Here is a 20,194-nt window from a genome sequence, read left to right on the forward strand (position 1 = left end):
CTTTCTGGGTCTGAGTTACCTCACCCAATATGATGTTTTCTAGATCCATCCATTTGCCCACAAATTTCAAGATGTTATTATTTTTTCCGCTATGTAGTACTCCATTGTGTAAATGTACCACATTTTCCTTATCCAGTCTTCAATCAAAGGGCATTGAGGTTGTTTCCAGGTTCTGGCTATGATAAACAATGCTGCTATGAACATAGTTGAGCACATGTCCTTGTGGTATGATAGAGTATCCTTTGGGTATATACTCTAAAGTGGTATTACTGGGTCTTGAGGTAGATTGTTTCCTAATTTTCTGAGAAGTCACCATACTGAAATCCAAAGTGGCTGTACCAGCTTGCACCAGGAATAGAGAAGTATTCCCTTTATCCCATATCCTCTCCAGTGTAAGTTGTCATCAGTGTTTTTGATCTTGGCCACTCTTACAGGTGTAAGATGGAATCTCAGAGTTGTTTTGATTTGCATTTCTCTGATGGCTAAGGATGTTGTGCATTTCTTTAAGAGTCTTTCAGCCACTTTAGATTCCTCTGTTGAGAGTTCTCTATTAAGGTTCTGTACCCCATTTTTTAATTGGATTATTTGTTCTTTTGATGACCAATTTCTTGAGTTCTTTGTATATTTTGGAGATCAGCCTTCTTTCTGATGTGGGATTGGTGAAGATCTTTTTCTGTTCTGTAGGCTGGATGACTGATACATTTCAACAATACCTCTGCATCAAATTCAAGCCAAGTATATTTGCATGCACTAGACACTTGTGGAATGTGCACACATATGTGACTTTCTTTTCTCCACCTTGCTTTCTCTTTTTTTTTTCTTCCTGTTTTCAGGAGACACCTTTAATTGAGCTTCTCCTGCATAACATCCTTAGCAAGCCTTGCTCTCCAGAGTCGTTTATGCCCCCACCACCACCTCCACCTGCTCCTCTACCCCGACAGTGCCCTGTTTATCACTCAGCAGACTTCACAGCCATCAGGAGTTCCCTATTATCACTACTGTTTCTTCCTCCTCTTCTTTTAGACAAAGTCTCATTATGTAGCCCAGGTTGACCTGGAACTTGGGCTTCTCCCGCCTCTACCTGCCCTAACTTCTACTGCTGTTGCAAAAGGCACAAGGAATATAGGTTGGAAAGAGATTGTGGACAGTAAAAGACAATGTTAGGAGGCAGGAGGGCAAGTTGATGACTAGACTAGGTAGGGAGATCCTGTCTTAAAAGACAAAAATACTCAAAAACAGCAATGATAGAATGGATGGAGTTTCATTATTTGCACAATGCTCTATCTTAGAATTTTTCTCTTCCTCCTTTCTCTATCCCTCTGTCCCTCCTCCCTCCTATTTGGTGCCTGGAGATCAAACCCAGGGTCCTGAACATGCTGAGCACATGCTTTTCCCTTGAGCTGTATCCCCAGTCCTCAGCCTGAGTTCTTCTTGAATGGGATGAGTTCTGTGTCTCTACGTGTGTTTATGAATTGGTAGACAGTCCATATCCCCAGCACATCATCCCAAGGCCCACCATGTGCTAGTTGAGTTGGAGATTGAGCTCCCAATGAGGAGGTCTGTGTTCAGACCCGGTGTACCCTGGAATCCTACACAGACAAGACCCTCAGAGTATAAGTTGTATTTTATACCTTCTGTGTGTGGTTTTGGGGAGCAAACTCGGGGTTTTCTGAAGCCTTCTTCTAACAAACTATATTCTCAGCACTCTAATTCCTCAAAATGGGGGCTAAGTGGAGAGAACACTTATTCTTGCAGAAAACCTGAGTTCTAGTCTCAATACCCACATCTGTCTGTAACTTCAGGTCCAGGGGACCTGAGGCCTTCTTTTGGCCTCTGCAGGCACTGCATTGGACGTGGTGCACATACATACATGCATGTAAGAAGTAAAGTAAGTAAATAAAATGAATTTTAATGGATGAGCTAATAGTACATGTTCTTCGGGGGCAAATAGACAACTCTGAATAGTCTGGAGGGAATCTAGAGAATTACTTTCTAAATTAAATTTAATCCTGCACACATGGTCCTGGGTTTGATTCTCACCTCTCTCTCTCTCTCTCTCTCTCTCTCTCTCTCTCTCTCTCTCTCTCTCTTACACACACACAATCCACAAATGAATAAATGTAATTTTTAAAACTAAAGAAAAACAGAAAACAAAGAAATCGAATATATGAAGAAAATACTAGGCATCTGGTTAGACAAGCCAGTTGTGGGCCCTTCCCAGTGACTCCTTCTAGACACACTCAGAAGTAATTTCTAATATCTCATTAAAAATTGATATGTATGGATTGGGGATTTGCTTGTATGTATGTCTGTGCACTACATGTGTGCTTGTTGCGCTTGGAGTCCAGAAGGGAGCATGGGATCCCCTGGGACCAGAGTAACAGCTGGTTGTGAACTGCCTGTGGGAATCACCCCAATTCTTCTGAAAAAGCAGCCTGTGTTCTTTTGTTGTTATTTTTCAAGATAGAGTTTTTCCGTAGCTTTTGTGCCTGTCCTGGAACTAGTTCTTGTAGACCAGGCAGGCCTCAAACTCACAGAGATCCATCTGCCTCTGCCTCCCAAGTACTGAGATTAAAGGTGTGCGCCACCACCACCAGGTTAGCATCCTGTGTTCCTAACCATTAAGCCATCTCTCCCGCCACCATCCACTGAGTTTTGATATATACATAGTCGATGTATAGAGAGTCTTTCTTTTTCATATTTCCTTCCTTCCTCCCTCCCTCCCTCCCTCCCTCCCTCCCTCCCTCCCTCCCTCCCTCCTTCCTTCCTTCCTTCCTTCCTTCCTTCCCTCCTTCTTTCCCTCCCACTGAGCCATATTTTAGGCACACATTGTGGAGGCATATTTATAGGCTGAAGGTGATCATGGTCCCCACTCCTGAAGCTTGATGAACTCGATCTCCATTTTAGAACATCTTCAACCAGTGATCCTTAAAACACACACACACACACACACACACACACACACACACAAACAAGAAAAGGTCACCCACAAAATGAATGCTATTAGAATAAAATTGGGGTCACCTGAAGATGAATATCCTCTGTATATGGCACCTGAGAAGGTCCCATGGCACCTTTCTGGCAAAGCAAGGATAGCCCAACTGCTTCTTCAAAGACTTTCACCACAAACAGGCACTCTGACCACCAGGAAATACAGCAGACAAATACAGCTTCAGTTTCCTTGGCTCTCCAGGACTTGCTTGCCTCCCCATTCTCAATACTAACACATAATTATTCTTTCCTTCATTGGCTGCTGTCAGAAGTATAATTTTGCTTAGGTGCAAGATACACAATTTTTAATAATAAAATGATCCGTATAATTTAAAAGTCCAGGGGGTTATTGAGAGTGTTAGCAATCTGTCTAACTCATGTTTGAGTTCCTCTTACCTTTGTAAAGATGAGGTGTCGACTTTACAGGGCTGTTAGGGTGCCTAGAACCAATCTGTGATTCCCACTCTGAACATGATATGATAGTCTAGATTGTCCCATGGCGCTGACAAATCTGCTTGCTGAAACAGGAAATGACAAGCTAAGAAAACCCAAGGAGACAACACACTGTAAAGGTCTATCAAAGGCTGTGTGCCTAGAAGAAAGGGGAAGGGACAAAAAGGATAAGGGAGGGAGAAAGAGAACCTGGAAATGCCGGCCTCGCTAATTAGTGCTGAGTGACCATGGAGTGATAACCTGGTCCATGAACTTATTTTATCTCAATAAAATCAAGGTTACATAATGCCACTCAAGGTGTCATTCTTAAGATAATGGCAAAACATTTTACGTGGCTTGTGTTGCCCCTGGGATGTAGTACACTGTGTTAGTTTCTTTCCTGTGACTGAGACAATACTGGAGCAAACAAAGAAGATAGTTTTTTATTTTGTTTTGTTTTGTCCTGATTTCAGAGATTTCACTGCATGGTGCTGGCTCTGCTACTCTCAGGATGAAGGAAATCGAAAACACTACAGTGAAGGGAGTGTATACTGAAGATTGCTCTCACCACCCAGGAAGAGAGAGCATAGCATGAGAAAGACCAGCATGCTATAGGATACCTTTCTAAGGCACGAACCCACCTTCGCCATGCCTCACATGGGGATGCTCATTCCACCACCTCTCAATAGTCCATTTAATTACGAAGTCGTCAATGGATTGATCTATTGAGTAGGTTTAAGCACTCATGATCCAGACATCTCAATGGTTGGATCTACTAGCTGGAGACCAAGCCTTCAGACATGAACCCTTGGGAGTGGAGTGGAGGGGAACACAGCTTATCTAAGCTGTAACATATACACAAACGAAATGATAACAGCTTCCTGTTTTCTTAGGCCACGAACCTTTCAGGATGGGAAGTATAAATTGCTTAATTTTGCTTTTTAGGAATCTAGCACAGTGTCTGGTTCATAACAGGGACTCAAAAAAAACTTGTTGAGTGAAGAGATGGAAGGATGGTGTGGAGTGTTTTGTTTTGAATGAATCATGGACTTGGAGAACATGGGAGAGTCTTGGGATATAAAGATTCAAAGTCTTGTGTGGAACAAGTTGGAGGCATTGCAACAGGAGAGAAGCAAGGACCAAAGAAAAGCAGGGGAGGACCATGTGCATGCAGGGGAGGATCATGTGCATTTAGGGGAGGACCATGTGAGTGCAGGGGAGTGGTATGGGACAATTCTGTATTCTGTCAATTATGTTTTAAATAAATGCTGATTGGCCAGTAGCCAGGCAGGAAGTATAGGCGGGCAACCAGACAGGAAGTAGAGGTAAGGCAATGGGAACAGGAGTATTCTGGGAAGAAGGAAGATGTGACCTGTCCCGCCAAAAAAGGTACCAAGCCATGTGGCTAACGTAGATAAGAATAATGGGTTAATATAAGTTATAAGAGCTAATACAAAGCCTGAGCTAATGGGCCAATCAGTTTATAACTTATGTAGACCTCTGTGTGATTTTCTTTGGGACTTTACCAACTGTGGGAACTGGGCAGGACAAAAACCCCAATAAGCAGCCCAATCCTCATGTTACAGGGGAGGATCATGTGCATGCTGGGGAGGACCATGTGTGTGAAGGGAGGACCATATGTGTGTAGGGGAGGATCATGTGTGTGCAGGGGAGGATCATGTGTGTACAACGAAGGACCCTGTATGTGCAGGGGAGGATCATGTATGTGCAGGAAAGGACCCCGTGCATGCAGGAGAGGATCATGTGCATGCAGGGGAGGACCACATGCACACAGGGTAGGTTAGGATTTAGCTGTGCGATTTCCTGCCTTGAGCATCACAGGCCAAGCTGGCAGGGTGTATGTATCTCATCCGCTGATAGAGAGGGTTGACAGAGAATCCTTAGGATGATGACGTGAGAGAGAACTACCTGAAGACTAGCCTGGTGCTGATGTACAGTATGGAGAGTGGCTAGGGAGGGTTAGCCTGCTCTACTCAGAAGGCAGTCAAGTCTCTGACCAGGGTGACAACTACCAATGTGAGGAGGGACAAAAGGCAGATTAAGGAGGGGGCAGCCAACGCTCCTCTATGAATTCTTAGAGTGGCCATTTAAGCCGTGAACCGTGCACATGGACTCCTGAAGCATGATGTTTCTGTAAATCTCCTGGTGAGTTCTGAGTTGGAGAGGAGACACGTTTAAATTGGAGGACGGATTGAGGAGTGTGGAGCATGTGATGGGAACCAATGAGAGCCTTTTCTCATCCAAGTCTTTCTCAGAAGACTCTAGCTTGTATCAAGTTGATAAAAACACCGGCCAGCACAAAAGTCAACTTTCACAATTGTTGGCTGAAGCACCTTTAGATGACAGAAGCAGTTCAAAGGCTGAGGGTTTATTTCAGCTCATAGCTCAGGGGAGAGTTTGTCTTGGTGGGGAAGGCAGGCAACAGGACCCATTCTTGCCCTGGTGGTGGGAGTATGAGGTGATTGGTCACATCATGTGGGAAGTCAGGAAGCTGGGAGCACATATAGAAACCAGAATTGGTTATCACCAACCCCCAAGGACCCATTCCTCCAGCTAGGCTAGCCCAAGTTCCACTTCCCAAAACATCATCACCAGCTAGGGGCTAAACATTCAAACACACGAGCCTGTGATGGTTGGGGGGGGGGCACATTTCACATTCATCCCGTGATCTGGACGAATGGTGAGTCTATGCCATGAGCAAAGAAGCTTGCTTAATTCAGTTCTGCATTTATGGGTGGGGTGTGGAGCAACCTGTTCTAAGGCTTGAAGGATGCAGCTGAGCTGCTAGGTTTCCAGATGGAACTGCAGGTTAAGGAGACAAAAGAATAGAGAACTGTATTTATTAGAGTTCATCATCCAGGGCCTGGCAAGATGATCAATGTTAAGGACAATCCTCCTGCCCATGGGAGTTCTCGGCCTGCCCCAAATGAACCAAACAAGAACCAAGACACTGAATCTGATTTACATGGCTACCAAGTCCATAGTTTCTATTGTACTTTCCTTATTATAAAGTTTCTATCGCTCAAGTGTTTTCATTACAATCTGTTTCAATAATAAAGAAAACAATTTGAAAAACAAAAAAAGCATACAGAAGGCCATCCACTTACTATTCTACAGTCAGAGATAATGTTCTTAGATTTTGGAGCACTGGCCGACTAGAGCTTGGTATGAATCCTGGGGATGACCACAAACTGCTTGCTCTTTCACCAAAACAATCCAGCAATTCGCTTTGTAGCACAGCAGCACTTTGGACTTAAGAGAGCTGCGTTTGAATCTGAGCCTTGGTCCTATCCTGTTAACAAGTCAATCACATCCATACCTCAGCTACACCTCATAATAACCTGGGCTGGTTTCAAGGATTAACTCAGACAAAAGGTGGAAGAATTAGCAATGATGTCTGGAGCCATTCAGAACTTGCTCTTCTATTGCTGTCAGATAAAACATTCGGATCCAAAGCAGCTTAGGGAAGAGTTTCTTTGGTTTGTTCTTCCACGTCACGATCACTGAGCGAAATCAGGGCAGAATTGAGGCCGGTACTGAAGCAGAGACTAGAGGTGAACGCTGCTACTGACTTGCTCACCAAGGTTTGCCCAGTTTGCTCTATTATACAGCCCAGCACCATCTGCCCAGGAGTAGCACAGCCCACAATGAGCAGGGTCCTCCCACATCAATCGTGAATCAAGAAAATGCCCCTCAGACTTGCCTACAGGCTTTTCTCAATGGAAGTTTCTACTTCTCTTGTGTCAATTTGACAAAAAAAACTAAGCAGGGCAAAGACTAGCCATCTTTGTGGTTGTGACTTATTCCTAAAAGGTGGTGTGTGATCTGGGACAGAAAAGTGCACTTAGGTGAAGGAACTGGAAGCTGCAAGGACAGCAGTAGGGACCTGAAGGGTATGAACATGGCCGGAAGGTCTGTGGAGATCTTTGATGTCCTCCTGAAGGGTGGCTTCCAGTGTGTGGGAATGGAAGCCTCAAGGACTTGAGGGTCCAGGGAAGTACAAGTCTGCCTTGCAGCATAAGAGGAGATTGATTCTTCTCTAGCGAGAAAAACAAATGCCTCTGAGATGGGACAAGGGTAGAGGAGTGGTGGTGGTGATGCGGGCGGAGGAGGCATCATGATCTTTTGAGGCTTTGTCTTGGCCAGTGGCTCTCTAAGAACAGTAACAATATCTCTCTTGCACTGGGTGTCCAGCTAGAAGAGCTTGTGGTTTAAGATCTAAAAATGATGGGGTCGGGAAGTGTGTCACATCATGAGTTCTTGGATCCCGTCCACAAGCCCACAAGGAAACCAAGACAAAACAGGAATGTCTTGGTGCCTGAAAGTTTTATAAAAGGCACAGAGAAACAGGGTACGTCTGTGCCTCTTGATGGCACTCTTCTTCCAACAATATGAGAGACAATTGTTCCCAAGCTGGAATTCCATAACCGGCCAAATGATCAATTAAAATGAACGCTGGAATAAGGACACTTTCAGATAAACAAGTCCTAGAAAAAATGGACCTTGCATGCACTTGTTAGTCAAGTTTCTGGGAGATGTGTGTCTCTAAAGTGAGGGTGTAAGTGAAGAAAAGGAAAACCGCTATCCCCGGAAGAGAGAGGTTACCGCTCATGCATGGCAGAGGTCAGACAAAGGGGGAATCACAAAAGCTAGGGGGTTCACTTGAAAACAAGCCCAGCGATTCCAGCTGATTCCTTTAGGCAATGAAATGGATAGAATAACTGATACGAGCGATGTATTGAGGAGATACCCAACAAGAGAGGAGTTTGGGGGTGAATCGGTGATAACAACAGCAGCTAAGCAAAGGTGAAACGTTTAAGCTCTGAGGGATGGGGAAGTTGTAATCGGAAAGGATTATGATAAATTTATTGCATAAAATAATCTACCAGTGTTGTTTATAATAGCCAATAGGTGGAAGCAATCCAGACGTCCGTCAACAGGTGAGTGGACAGACAAACTGTGGTGTGTCCATACAATGGAATATTGCTTAACCTTAAGAAGGAAGGAAATTCTGACATTCGCTGCAGCATGGGCAATCCTTGAAGGATCATGATCGGTGAAATAGGCCAGAAATGAACAAGGACTGTATAATTCTACTTAAACCCATTCTCTAGGGCCATCAGATTCGTAGGATCTTCTAGAATGGTGGTGTCAGGGGTGCTGAGGAGGGAGGGATGAGGAGTTGGCATTTGGTGGAGTTTCAGTTTGAAATGGTGTCAGCGTTCAGGAGGTGGGTGATGGTCATGGTTGTATTTAATGTCATCAAGAACGCTTGTAGGGCAAGTGTGAGGACTAAGTGGGAATTCCCAGACCTGAGCATAACACCAGAAGCTCTGACAACTCTCAGGCCAGCTTCTGTGAACAAGAGACTCTGCCTCAAACAAGCTTGGAAGTGAGGTCTTACCCTCTGACCTGTGCATGTGTGTCAGGCGTATGAGCATTTGCATTCACACACATGAACATGCACACACAACCAAATGCACACATGAACACACATTATATAAGTACATACGCATTGATTAAAACACTTTTCAATTTGTTTTCTCTCAAGTCTGTATTCACATAATGAAAGAAATGAAAAATAGGCCAGAGTGACCCAATTGTTTTCCCCTTGAATCACGCTGTTTAGGCTATGCTAAAACACTTCGTACGTGACAAGGGCCAGAAGCTGATCACAATTGGGAAAGTATTGCTTCCAGGATAGCCAAGAACTGACCAATTTAAAATATGTCCATAGTATGCTTCATCTACATACCCCAAGGACAGATAGGAACGGGCCAACTGAGAATACACTCACGTCCAGACTTCATTTACATAATGATGTCATGCTTTTTGAATTTGCTGTCCTCAATTAGGTCCAGGTATGAAAATTAGGTGAAAACTGGTGGTCCTGCAAGATTGTCTGTAAAAAGTCCTGTAATCTCTGGAAGGCAGCTCCTCCCGCCCTCACTATATTGAGTGTGCTGGACAAGTTCCCTGCCGAGGCTCATACTGCGCTTTGGAATAAAGTTTGCTTTTGCATCCAAGTCCCGATTCCCTGGTGGTCTCTTTAGGGGCCAAAAGTCTGGGCATAACAATAAATGTACTCATTTTCTTAATATGTATTTGTAACAATAACTGGAAAATGTTTCCTATTAATGTAAGTACCTCTTTAGAGCCAAATTCCTCATAATTAAAAGGGAAACTTTCGAACACCTCCTTTTGTATATCATATGCTCCAGGGAGGCAAACAGGAACCTTGGCTTTTTGTTGTGGTGGTGTTTGTTGAGAAGACAGGAGTCCCTTTTTAAAGCCATGCAATTCTGTTTTTTCCCTTAGTAAAGCACAGTCGAAGGTTTGGGGCGATGACAAATGATATTTCTTCTGGGTGCCATGATGGGAAAGGACGCTTTGTTCCAGTCCACTTGAAGGCAAACTGCTAAGTAGTTAAAACTCAGGAGCGGTCAGGCTGGTTTAGCGAGAATGACGTGTTCCTCTCGACACCCACCTTTGTAAGACAAAACTGATTCACCTGGTTGTGGAGCCTGCGCGGAACACGCTTAGGCTTCCCTAGAGTTGAAGTGTGTCTGTCTCCTGACAGCCTGGCTTAGCTGTTTCAGAGTGAAATCCCACAAGCACGTAGACAACGCACCAAGTGACTGCGGCTGGATGTGGGGCACAGAAGCCGTCCTTTAGGCTCCCCGGGTGATGTGCACAGCTTTCTCCTGCTGGACTTTCGTTTAAGTTGTGAGGCAGCAGTTCAAGAAACCGGAAGTAGCTCAGTTGTCTATGTAAGTAGGGATAGTTCAGGCAGTGAAGGTAATTCCATCTCTGGCATCTGCAGCCCTATGCTGAGAGCTCAGGACTGTTGGGAACCCCACAAGGAAATGCCTGCATTCCTCAGGGTAGGATTGTTTTCTTAAACACCATTTGTTGATGGCTGTAACTGCTTTACACGAAGTCATTGCTCACTGCCTTCCCTCTCTGTGGTTTCCATCAAGAGTGAATCCTACTTACCGTGAATATGAAACATTCTAGAACAAAGGTAAACCGTCACTTCCAAGGGAGGCACTGTGATGTGTGCTTGGCCATTTTCAAAGAGTCTTCAACAACAGCAACAAAACGAGACAAAAACCAACAACCACTAAACACACACGCACCCTTTAAAAGCAATACTAACAATATGTTTTAAATGAGGGGAGAAGTTGCTTATGATAGACAAGGTTCAAATAAGAAGCTAACCTCCAAACCACGTATATAATGGGCCATCAGTTAGGGAAAATGTCTATTGTCGGGGAGGAAACCTGGGTGAAAGCCAAAGACATTTAGCACGATTGCTTTGGCTGCTTGGCACAGATACAGTTTCTTAGCCTTCTCTCCACTTCCACTGCCTCTGTGAGTGTTTTACAGCCAATGTACACTTGTATGATCAGGAGGAAAACAGTCTTCAAGTTCAGGTTCATCTGTCTGAGATAAATTATTTGATTTGCTAATTGGCCTCTTGTCTCTAACCTGAGCTTTACTGCTGGCTTACTGGTTGGGACTTTAGGCAGTGACTTTTGTATGGTATTTTTTTCTTTCCCTGGGGGAAGTTCTGGGGATCCCCAGGTTAGGAGACTCAGTTAAAATGCTCTCCCCCCCCCACCCCACCCCAGTTGGTGCTTTATCTAGATGCTCACTTGTTGTGTTTTATTGGTTGTTTCCCTAGTTCTTTAGTCTCCTGGATGCCAATATTCCTCTTTGCAGTAGGGGTGGGGGCAGGGCAGGGGAACAGGGTTTCACTGTGCATGCTTTAGATAATGGTGTGGGGTACTGGGAACTCGTCTATTGGGGGCTTGTGAATATTTGGGACTTAAAAAAAGTCACTTCAGAAACTAGATTACACCTTCAAATCTGAATCTATGTTGTTTAGTATATAAACCTCTAATTTCACTTTTTCTGTAGAATAAAAACTGTGTTCAAAACCAAACCAAGGGCCAAGGAGCCGAGGAAGATGGCTCAGTTAGAAAAGGTACTTGTCAAACCCTTGAAACCCATGCAAAAGCTGGACGCAGTGAGGTGTGTCTGTAATCCCAGCGTTTCTACAGTGAGATGGGAGGCAGAGACAGGAGGCTGCCCCTCGAAGTTCACTGGCCAGGTACCTGGAGTACACAGGACAGTAGCAAAAGTCCATAGACAATGTAGATAGTAAGGACTCACCTTGAGGTCTTCTTCTTCTTTTTTGTTTGTTTGTTGTTGTTTTGAGACAGGGTTTCTCTGTGTAACAACATGTGATTATCTTCTGTTATTCACAAGCGTGACATCCGTACACACACACAGCTGCACACACACACACACACAGAAAGACACACAAATATAGTCTCTGTAATAGTCAGAAATTAATGCTATGGTTCTCCTCAGATAGCAAAATCCATGTATACTCAAGTCCCTTTCATCTCTTAAATAATCTCTAGCTATGTATAATACCCAATATAGTGAAATTGTAATTATACTGTATAAAGTAATGACAGAATTCTGTATATGTTCATTGTAGAAGCTTTTCTTTCAGTCTGTTTACTGACAGTGGGAGGAGAAGGGTTTTGTAGAACTCTGGTTGTTCATGTTTTGTGACTTGAGATCACCAAGAGAAACAAGAATAAGATCAAATATAATAATACCTGTGCTTTGTGTGACCTTGGGCAGCAGGCCCATCTCTTCATTATTGTTGAGTATCTGGACACTCTGTTCACTTAGATTAGAAAAATACCAGACACTCTGTTCACTTAGTTTAGGAAAATAACAACTAATAGAACACTTCCTTGGTTTCAGGTGGCTATCAAATCTTGCTCAGAAATGTGTTCTTTCATGTTTGACAGGACAGGAATTTTGAAGAGCTTAGAAAATTACTTAGTGAGAATATTAAAAAGGAAACAAGATGGTGTGTGTGTGTGTGTGTGTGTGTGTGTGTGTGTGTGTGTGTGTGTGTGATGAGTCTGTGTGGTTGGTCCCTGCCCAGAGAGGAGGTCAGAGATACCTGATGCCTTCTCTGAAGAGTGGTCAGCAGGCATCACAGAGACAGGGCATTAAAGCTGAGGCCCTCCCTTACCATCCTAGCTCAGGATCGCTAGGCTTTCCTGCTCTACCCTCCTAAAGTACAAGGGGTAGGGTGTGGCTGGGGAGATGCTCAGTGGTTGAGAGCACTGGCTGCTCTTCCAGAGGATCTGGGTCCTATTCCCAGCACCCACATGACAGTTCACAACTATCTGTAACTCCAGTATGAGAGGGTCTGATGCCTTCTTCTGGTTTCCATGGGCACCAAGCATTGTGGGATAATTTTTTTTGTACATTGTGAAAATGTGTTTTTGCCATGGTACCTTCTGATTGGTTTAATAAAGAGATGAATGGCCAATAGCTAGATAGGAGAGGATAGGTGGGACTTCTGGATAGAGATAGGAACTCAGGGGAAGAATCAGAGAGTCAGAGATTTGCCAGCAAGATACAGAGGAAACCAGTCAAACAGTATGGAGGAGAGGTAATGAGGAGCCATGTGGCAGAACATCGATTAATATTAATGGGTTAATTTAGGTTGGAAAGAAACATAAGCTAAGGTCAAGCTTTTGTACTTAATGAAAACTCTTCATGTCATTATTTAAGACCTGGTGGTCCAAAGAAAGTCTGACTACAGCCAAGCATTTATGTGGCAGATAAACACGCAGGCAAAACATCTATACACATAAAACAAAAAAATTCTTACAGACTATGCTGAAGAGAACAAAATCAAAAATAGAAAAACAGACAAAAGTCACTGCAGACAGAAAAGTTCTCCTGTTCATCAGGAAACTTAAACCAAGAAAAATAAAAAACAGTTTTGGCCTACAAAACATATTTGAACATTTTCCTTTTTCTGAAATAGATTTTATTTGCTTTAGCAAAAAAGGTCATATATACTTACGTGTTTTACACACACACACACACACACACACACACACACACACACACACACACACAGTTTGCAGTGCTGTGGATCAGGCATGGGCTCAAATGTGTCAGACAAGCGCTTTCCTCCAGAATCACAATTTCTAACCACTACATATTAGTCACTAAGAAATGATCTGCCATTTTAATAGATCTTTTACTTTACTGCACATACTTTTGTCCAAGCTTCTGTGTGATCTTGTTTATAAAACACTCTTCCTCTTGCAGGGGGACTGACTGTTTTGAACTCAGGGGCTGTAAATGGTTTTGAACAAAGGTGTGTCACTTCCTACAAAGAGCTAATGAGGAATCCTGTGCGGTTCTGAGCCAGCAAATGGTATCTCGTAGTCTCATTGAAACCCAGGTGGTCTGTTTAGTGTTTTAAATCTGCTCGGGAGACAGTTTAGGGCTCTTTCCTAGCTGCAAGGTCATTTCTAACGTTAACCAGAGACAAGGTTGCCTGCCAGGGAACTGTCTCTATCAGTACAAGGGAAGCTATCTACAAGTGGCAGGGAAAAAATAACTGACCTCAGTCAGCCCGGCTAGTGACGACTTCCAGACTTCCAGTCCTGTACTTTGAAAACCCAGTTGTAAGAAACAGGGTTTACAGCCCTGTACTGTGTCCCCACGGTTCCAGGATATAATAGCATCCATGATGCTCTGTTGTGGTTGCTTTCCTAATGCAGATTTTGTTGTTCTACAGGACAAGGGCTGCGTCTTCTCTACCTTTGCGTGTCTAGCATTGAGCCTGTGGGCTGGTCCATGCTATATATTCAATATGGCTCATCACAGGAATGTATGTTAATAAGAAGATTTCTGATGTAGATATCAAGATGGAAACACTAAAACTTCACACCTAGCCAAGAGTTTTTGGTTCAGTGGGTGGTACCTAAAGTTTTTTTTAATACAATTTCCATTTTTTCTTTTTATTCATCACTTATTATTATTATTATTATTAGTTTTTTGAGACGGGATTTCTCTGTAGTTCTAGAGTCTGTCCTGGAAGTCGCTCTGTAGACCAGGCTGGCCTCAAGCTCACAAAGATCCGCCTGTCTCTGCCTCCTGAGTGCTGGGATTAAAGGTGTACACCATACGGGCAGGCTCATCTATTTATTTACATCCTGGTCGCAACCTACAACTTCCATTTTTTTTTTTTACATTTCTTATAGTTTATTTAACTTTTATTTTATGTGCATTGGTATGAAGGTGTCAGATCCCCTGGAACTAGATCTTCAGACAGTTGTGAGCTGCCATGTGGGTGCTGGGAATTGAACCCTGGTCCTCTGGAAGAGGAGTCAGCGCTCTTAACCACTGAGCCATCTCTCCAGCCCCATACAACTTCCATTTTTAAGAACGATTCCATGTGGTACTTCATCTCTGGTCCTTACCTCAGAAGGTTGGCAAGGCAGATATTGCGATTTCCATTTTCTGAGCTGTATCCTTGCCTGAGTAAATTATAATAGCACAAAGGTCAGAACGGTGGCCTTCTGATGTTCAACGTTTATCATGGCATGAGCCAGCCTAACCAGCTAATGTTGTGTGTATGTCTGGAGTCCATCTTCCTAGCAGGTCATCCTACTTATTTCATCCTGTTATCTACGTGACTCACCTCAGAAAAAGATAAACGAAATCACCATCTTCACAGGCAGGTATGTTTGGTCAGTTTTAGAGCCACGATATTCTTGGGAGGACCAGAAGAGGAGCAAGATGCAGTGAGGTAGATCAGGAAGCAAGGATGGTCCCAAACCTACATCAGGTGGGCTGCGTTTTTCAGTTCTTTTCCCCTTTGCAAATAGATTGACCAATTGTGGTGTGGGCAGCCTGGCTCCTGATGAGCCAATGTGAGCGCTTAGACCTTTGACTGAGAAGGGTTATTCTTGCTGTGAGGTGTTTTTGCAGATAAATGGCTTGTATTTAAGGTGAATTCCCAGGTTAGTTGTATATCCTTTTTAGTACTGGAGAAAGGGGCTCTCTGACTGTTTCAAATGAAGTTCTGCTACAGCTCTGATGAGGACTGTCGCTATGTGCTTGCGTTGTCTTTTGTGCCCCTTGATACCAGCCCTTTCATACTGTGTGTTACAGTTATTTGCTGGACAGACAAGATGTTTAAGAAAGAAAACATTCCAAATCAAACCTTGTGCATTAGTTACTGATACCTCAGATGTCCGCGGATGTTACAGGCTGTTTGTGTGAAGGCTGACTTCAGATACTGATTCTGTTTCTGAGAAAGCAGCTTTGTCTACACTTTTTGGCCAGGTGAATTCTTAACTAGACACGAGAAGAAACTGAGATGGCAGTAGAATTTAGTGGGAGTGTTAACAGGGGCAAACTGTTACCTCATGTTGTGTTTGCCTCCTTGGATTTAAGTTGGTCTGCTCAGGTCAATCATGAAACAAAAGCACACACAAGCTCTGTTGTCAAAACCAATGCCCAAAAGGTGGAAGTGTCAATGGAGAAGTAGCTATATCGCACATTTAGACATTTAGAAACCCCACTTTTTTCCTTCCCCCATGTCATTGTAGTTTGATCTTCATTATTATTATTAATATTTTGGTTTTGTGAGACAGGGTTTCTGTGTTTAACAACTCTGATTGTTCTGGAACCCACTTTGTAGACAAGGCTGGCCTCGAACTCACAGAGATCCTCCTGCTTCTGCTTCCCAAGTGCTGGGATTAAAGCCACCACCATCAGGCTGATATTTACTTTTTGGGTTGCTTTAACCAGTTTATAAACACTTGAGAATACAGTGAACAACCAGGAAAACTTACTGGCATTATTTTGGAAGGTGAGAAATATTTATTACAAAGTTCTTTAAGTGTTGTTATCCAAGCTGTCCCAAGTTATCCAAACAGCTTTTACTGTCCAGTGTCCTGAGTCTGTATCTAAAGCCACTTCACGGAGACTAAGGTGTAGTTAACACTGTCTACTCACTGGGAGTGGCCTTGGAACAAATCGGTGGAATGTCCTGACTGGGCGTTACTCATCTGTCCTGGGTTCTTGGGCACAGAAAGGGACTCAGGTTGGGGCTCAGGAGCCTATTGCAAGCACACTCATGATTCTTTTAGCAAAATGGAAGGCCGTGTCTGGTTTCTGTTTGAGGCAAAGTCCTTGTACGTAGCCCTAGCCTTGAACTCAGTCCCGCTTTGGAGTGCCAGGATTATAAACAACACCAGGCTGAAAACTTAGGTCCTGTGTTTTAAATCTTCACAGCTTCTTGTTAAAAATGAGAGTCAAAAAGAAAATAAGAAACTAACTTTTATTGTTCTGTCATTCAATGGAAAACAGTGGAAGAAATGTCTTTATCCTCACCACAAGTTATTTCAGGAGAAACCCTTTTCGGGATTCTCTGTAAAAATAGTTTTCACACAACAGAAATCGAACTCCTGGGGCAATTTAAATAGAAGCTGGGGTGGCTTCCTTGGGATAAGCAAAAAGTTAATGTTTCACTAGAGTCGTCCTATCCAGCGTCCCTTCCAGCCCACTTTATTCCCGCCCCTGACATGTAGAGGGTCCCCAAAATGTGGGCCACCGTGGCCGAGCTGGACACCTAGTGCCGGAGCAAGTCTCCCGCGGTCCAGGCGCCCAGAGGAGGTCGGGTCGCCAGGCCCCCGCCCCTCTCGGCTGCTCAGGCTTAGGTGGCGCAGGGCGGAGCCGCAGGTTGGGGAGGGCGGCCCCTGGCGTCGGTGACACGCGGGGGGCGGGCGGGGGAGGCGAGGCGGCCGCACCCGGCCCTGGGAAGAAACCGGCCAGGTGTGGCCTGGGCGCCTGGTGCCAGCGGGGAGGAGACTCGCGCCGCCTCGACCAACACCAACACCCAGCCACGACCCAGCTCCTCTGAGCCCTCGCCGCCCTCCGAGCCACAGCTCCGGTCCGGCTCCCGCGTCCAGCCAGTCGCCGTCCCCGTCTCCGCCCTGCTGGAGCGCTGCGCGCCCTCGCCAGCCTCCCGCGCCCCGCGCTCCTCTCCGGGAGCCCCTCGTGTGGTCCGAGGCAGCGCCTCGCGTATGCCGCGGTGCTGAGCTGCTCTCCGAGTGACCGGCGACATGAGCTGCAACGGCGGCTCCCACCCGCGGATCAACACGCTGGGCCGCATGACCCGCGCAGAGTCCGGCCCTGACCTGCGCTATGAGATGACCTGCGGCGGCGTTGGCGGCGGTGGCGGTGGCGGGGGCGGTGGCACCAGCAGGATGTACTACTCCCGGCGCTGTACCGTCAACGACCAGAACTCCGACGGCTACTGGTGGGTACCCGCCTGCCGCCGCCTAACTCAGTCCTGGTTCTTGGGCCAGGGAGGGGCCCCGCCTTCGGGGCAGACCGGGAAACCCAGGTCTAGGCCGAGGAAAGTGCTCTGCCCCAGGTCACGGAAGCGCAGGACCGGGTGTCCAGCCGCCCTGCTCTCCACTGAGACCAGGGAGCGTGGGTGTGCCCGGGGACCCGGGCAACAGCCTCACCGTGAGCCTGGGCCGGGTCCAACGGACCTCACCTGGCTTCTGTCCTAGAGCGTGGCCCTAGGGGCGCCTCCTCCTTTCCGTCTCCACTGTGAAGGGGAGCTGTAGACGGCAGGGACACAGGTTCCTCCGTTGTGTCACCCCCACCCCCCACCCCGGCTGTCCCCTGCTCGGTGGGCCCGGCTGCGATCGCCTTTGTTTCAGCCGACAGGTGGGAGGTCAGGCAATGCTGGGCAGCGGCCACAAAACGCAGCTTACAAAGTAAAGTACTACTGTCGAGGGGCGGGGTCCCCTTTGCCGTCCGGGGGGCCTCGGAGGGACGGGGCTCACAACTTTAATGGTCGCTCCAGGGCTACGGCAGCGGTGGTGCTTAGGTTACTTGGCTACCCGAGGGCATTTGCATGGAAGTTGCGTCCTCCGCCCGGCCAGAGATTCCTCCGTCACGCAAACGGGGCTCCTCTGCAGGCTTGGCCTTTGGGCGCGGGGTGCCACTTCCCCACTCCGGCCACTCGGTAACCCCGATCGCACCCCAGGCTCCGCGCCTCTTTAAAAAGACAAACAAACAAACAAACAAACAAAAACCCAGCGAAGTTTCCTGGGCGACTTTGTAATAAGTATTAGTCATCTCTTTGATCTGTATAGAGTGGGCTCAAGTTCTGGATGAGAGGGTGACCCTGGAGAAAGTACTGTGGCGCCCAGGCCAAGGAACCCACGGCACAAAGGGCTGGGTCCTCCTCACTGGACCGTCGGGGAAATACAGCGAGGGAGTCACGGGTGGGTGGGAGAAGGTAATGAGCATCCTTTCACACAGTCCCCAGAGCAGATCTCTGCGAGCCCACGTGAGCCGTGGGACTTTTGCGACCCGCCCCTTCCCAGCCCTACCCTGCTCGCGCCTCTGGGAAAGAGGCGGCTCTCCCACTGCCGTAAGACTTCCGCGGCGCTCTGGCCTCAGGCGGAGGAGGAGAAACCTGATGGCTCCGCTGGAGTTTTGTTTTGCAAGCAGTTTTAGAGACCGGACAGTCCTCCCAGTAGCAACCTGTTTTCTCCTTAAATTTATTTCTTTCTTTCTCGAACGTTAGGGTACCTTTCCTCATTTTTAGAGATCTTTGATTTCTGAACAAAATGTGCCCGGGGATTTCCATGAACGATTGTGTCCTGTAACACCAGGTTTTAAAACTTGGTTTTTAAAAGTTTATTTTAAAATTTGGCCGGTCATCTAAATCTCAAATTTACTTTCTGTCTTAGCTTTCCTGGAATTACGGAGCCCCCGCGTCCTCCCTTTTTCTTTTTTTCTTTCTTTCTTTCTTTCTTTCTTTCTTTCTTTCTTTCTTTCTTTTTTTTTATAATGTGTGGATTACACAATTCTAGTCTAGGACAGAATATGTAGGAATTCTTTAGTAGTTCTTGTTAGCACTTTATGAGCTAAGTTTTTATTATTATTAATCTTATTATTTAGTCTGCTTCTACTAGCCTAGGTTTCTCATCTTTTGTTATTTTTGCTGTCTTGGGAATCAAACCCAAGGCCTTGCACACAGTAGGCAAGAGCCCTTTACACCCTGTCCCTCTTAAACTGACAACCATCAGTGCCTAGCAATTGGATATTTTACTTCCTTGACTTCTTAAAGTTTTATAGAGAAGTAATATTTTTAATTTATCCATTGATATGTGAGCTGTGTAAAGATACATGTTTCATTAGGATTCTTCTTTAAAACATTTAATTTGATGGAGGAATGAAAAGAAAAGCCTGCTTATAAACCTGTCGAACGCTATAGCTTCTGGAAGGGAAAACAGACCGAAGTGGAAAATGACCTCACTTTGAGAAAGGATTTTATCCCCCTAAGGACTGATGTTGGTCATGCTGTGTCAGGGGGTGGACCTTGAGTCAGAGCCTGCCATTCTTCTCTTGAGACCCAGGTGATAGAGCCCCCTCCCCCCAAGCCTGTTGGACCTGTCCTAGGGCTGCTGAACAGAAAATGGCCCATAGGTGCTGACTTCTGCATTTTCAATTAATGGAGGCTGAGTGGGGAGTCGGACCGTGCACCCAGACCTGTTTTTCTGGTCGCGTTTTTGTTTTGCGTGGAGGGAGCTGATCACTCATTGCCTAGACTTTGCAGAAGTAGGGAGGCCCTGTCTGCCCTGAGAGAGTCAGAGACCTCTGCTAAGTGAACAATGAAGAATTTAATAAGTATTTGTTTCTTCCACTCTGTACAGAACTCCGTTTAGAAGCTGCTAGCTGAGTTTAAACTTACTTGTGTGTGTCGACGGGTTGAATTAGATCGGTGACTTTTGAAGTTAAGTGTGTGGCTCTTCCCTATGTAAACCAGTCACTGTAGAGAACTCGGATCTCCTTTTTGCCGTTGAAGTCACCTCAG

The 20,194-nt window shown here is 45.5% G+C and overlaps 1 protein-coding gene and 1 long non-coding RNA gene across 7 annotated transcripts in view; both read left to right on the plus strand.

Moving 5' to 3' along the window:
- Positions 1-4,914, plus strand: part of LOC125394375 (uncharacterized) — a 45,021-nt gene extending 40,107 nt beyond the window's left edge. For all 4 annotated transcript variants that reach the window (XR_015734882.1, XR_015734883.1, XR_015734884.1 and 1 more), the window contains one exon: positions 3,897-4,914. This is a non-coding gene — a long non-coding RNA (uncharacterized LOC125394375). The remainder of the gene's footprint in view (positions 1-3,896) is intronic.
- Positions 4,915-17,173: 12,259 nt separating this feature from the next.
- The window catches only part of Dsp (desmoplakin), a 47,743-nt gene continuing 44,722 nt past the window's right edge, over positions 17,174-20,194 (plus strand). The window contains exon 1 of one of the 3 annotated variants that reach the window (XM_048423248.3): positions 17,174-17,614. In XM_048423248.3, coding sequence (XP_048279205.1) covers positions 17,418-17,614 — 197 coding nt within the window. In that variant the 5' untranslated portion in view covers positions 17,174-17,417. The remainder of the gene's footprint in view (positions 17,615-20,194) is intronic. The other 2 variants (XM_085699402.2, XM_048423331.3) reach the window with 2 other exon arrangements.

This window comes from Myodes glareolus, chromosome 14 (genome assembly GCF_982192425.1).
Source record: "Myodes glareolus chromosome 14, mMyoGla1.1, whole genome shotgun sequence".
NCBI classification, from domain to species: Eukaryota; Metazoa; Chordata; class Mammalia; order Rodentia; family Cricetidae; genus Myodes; species Myodes glareolus.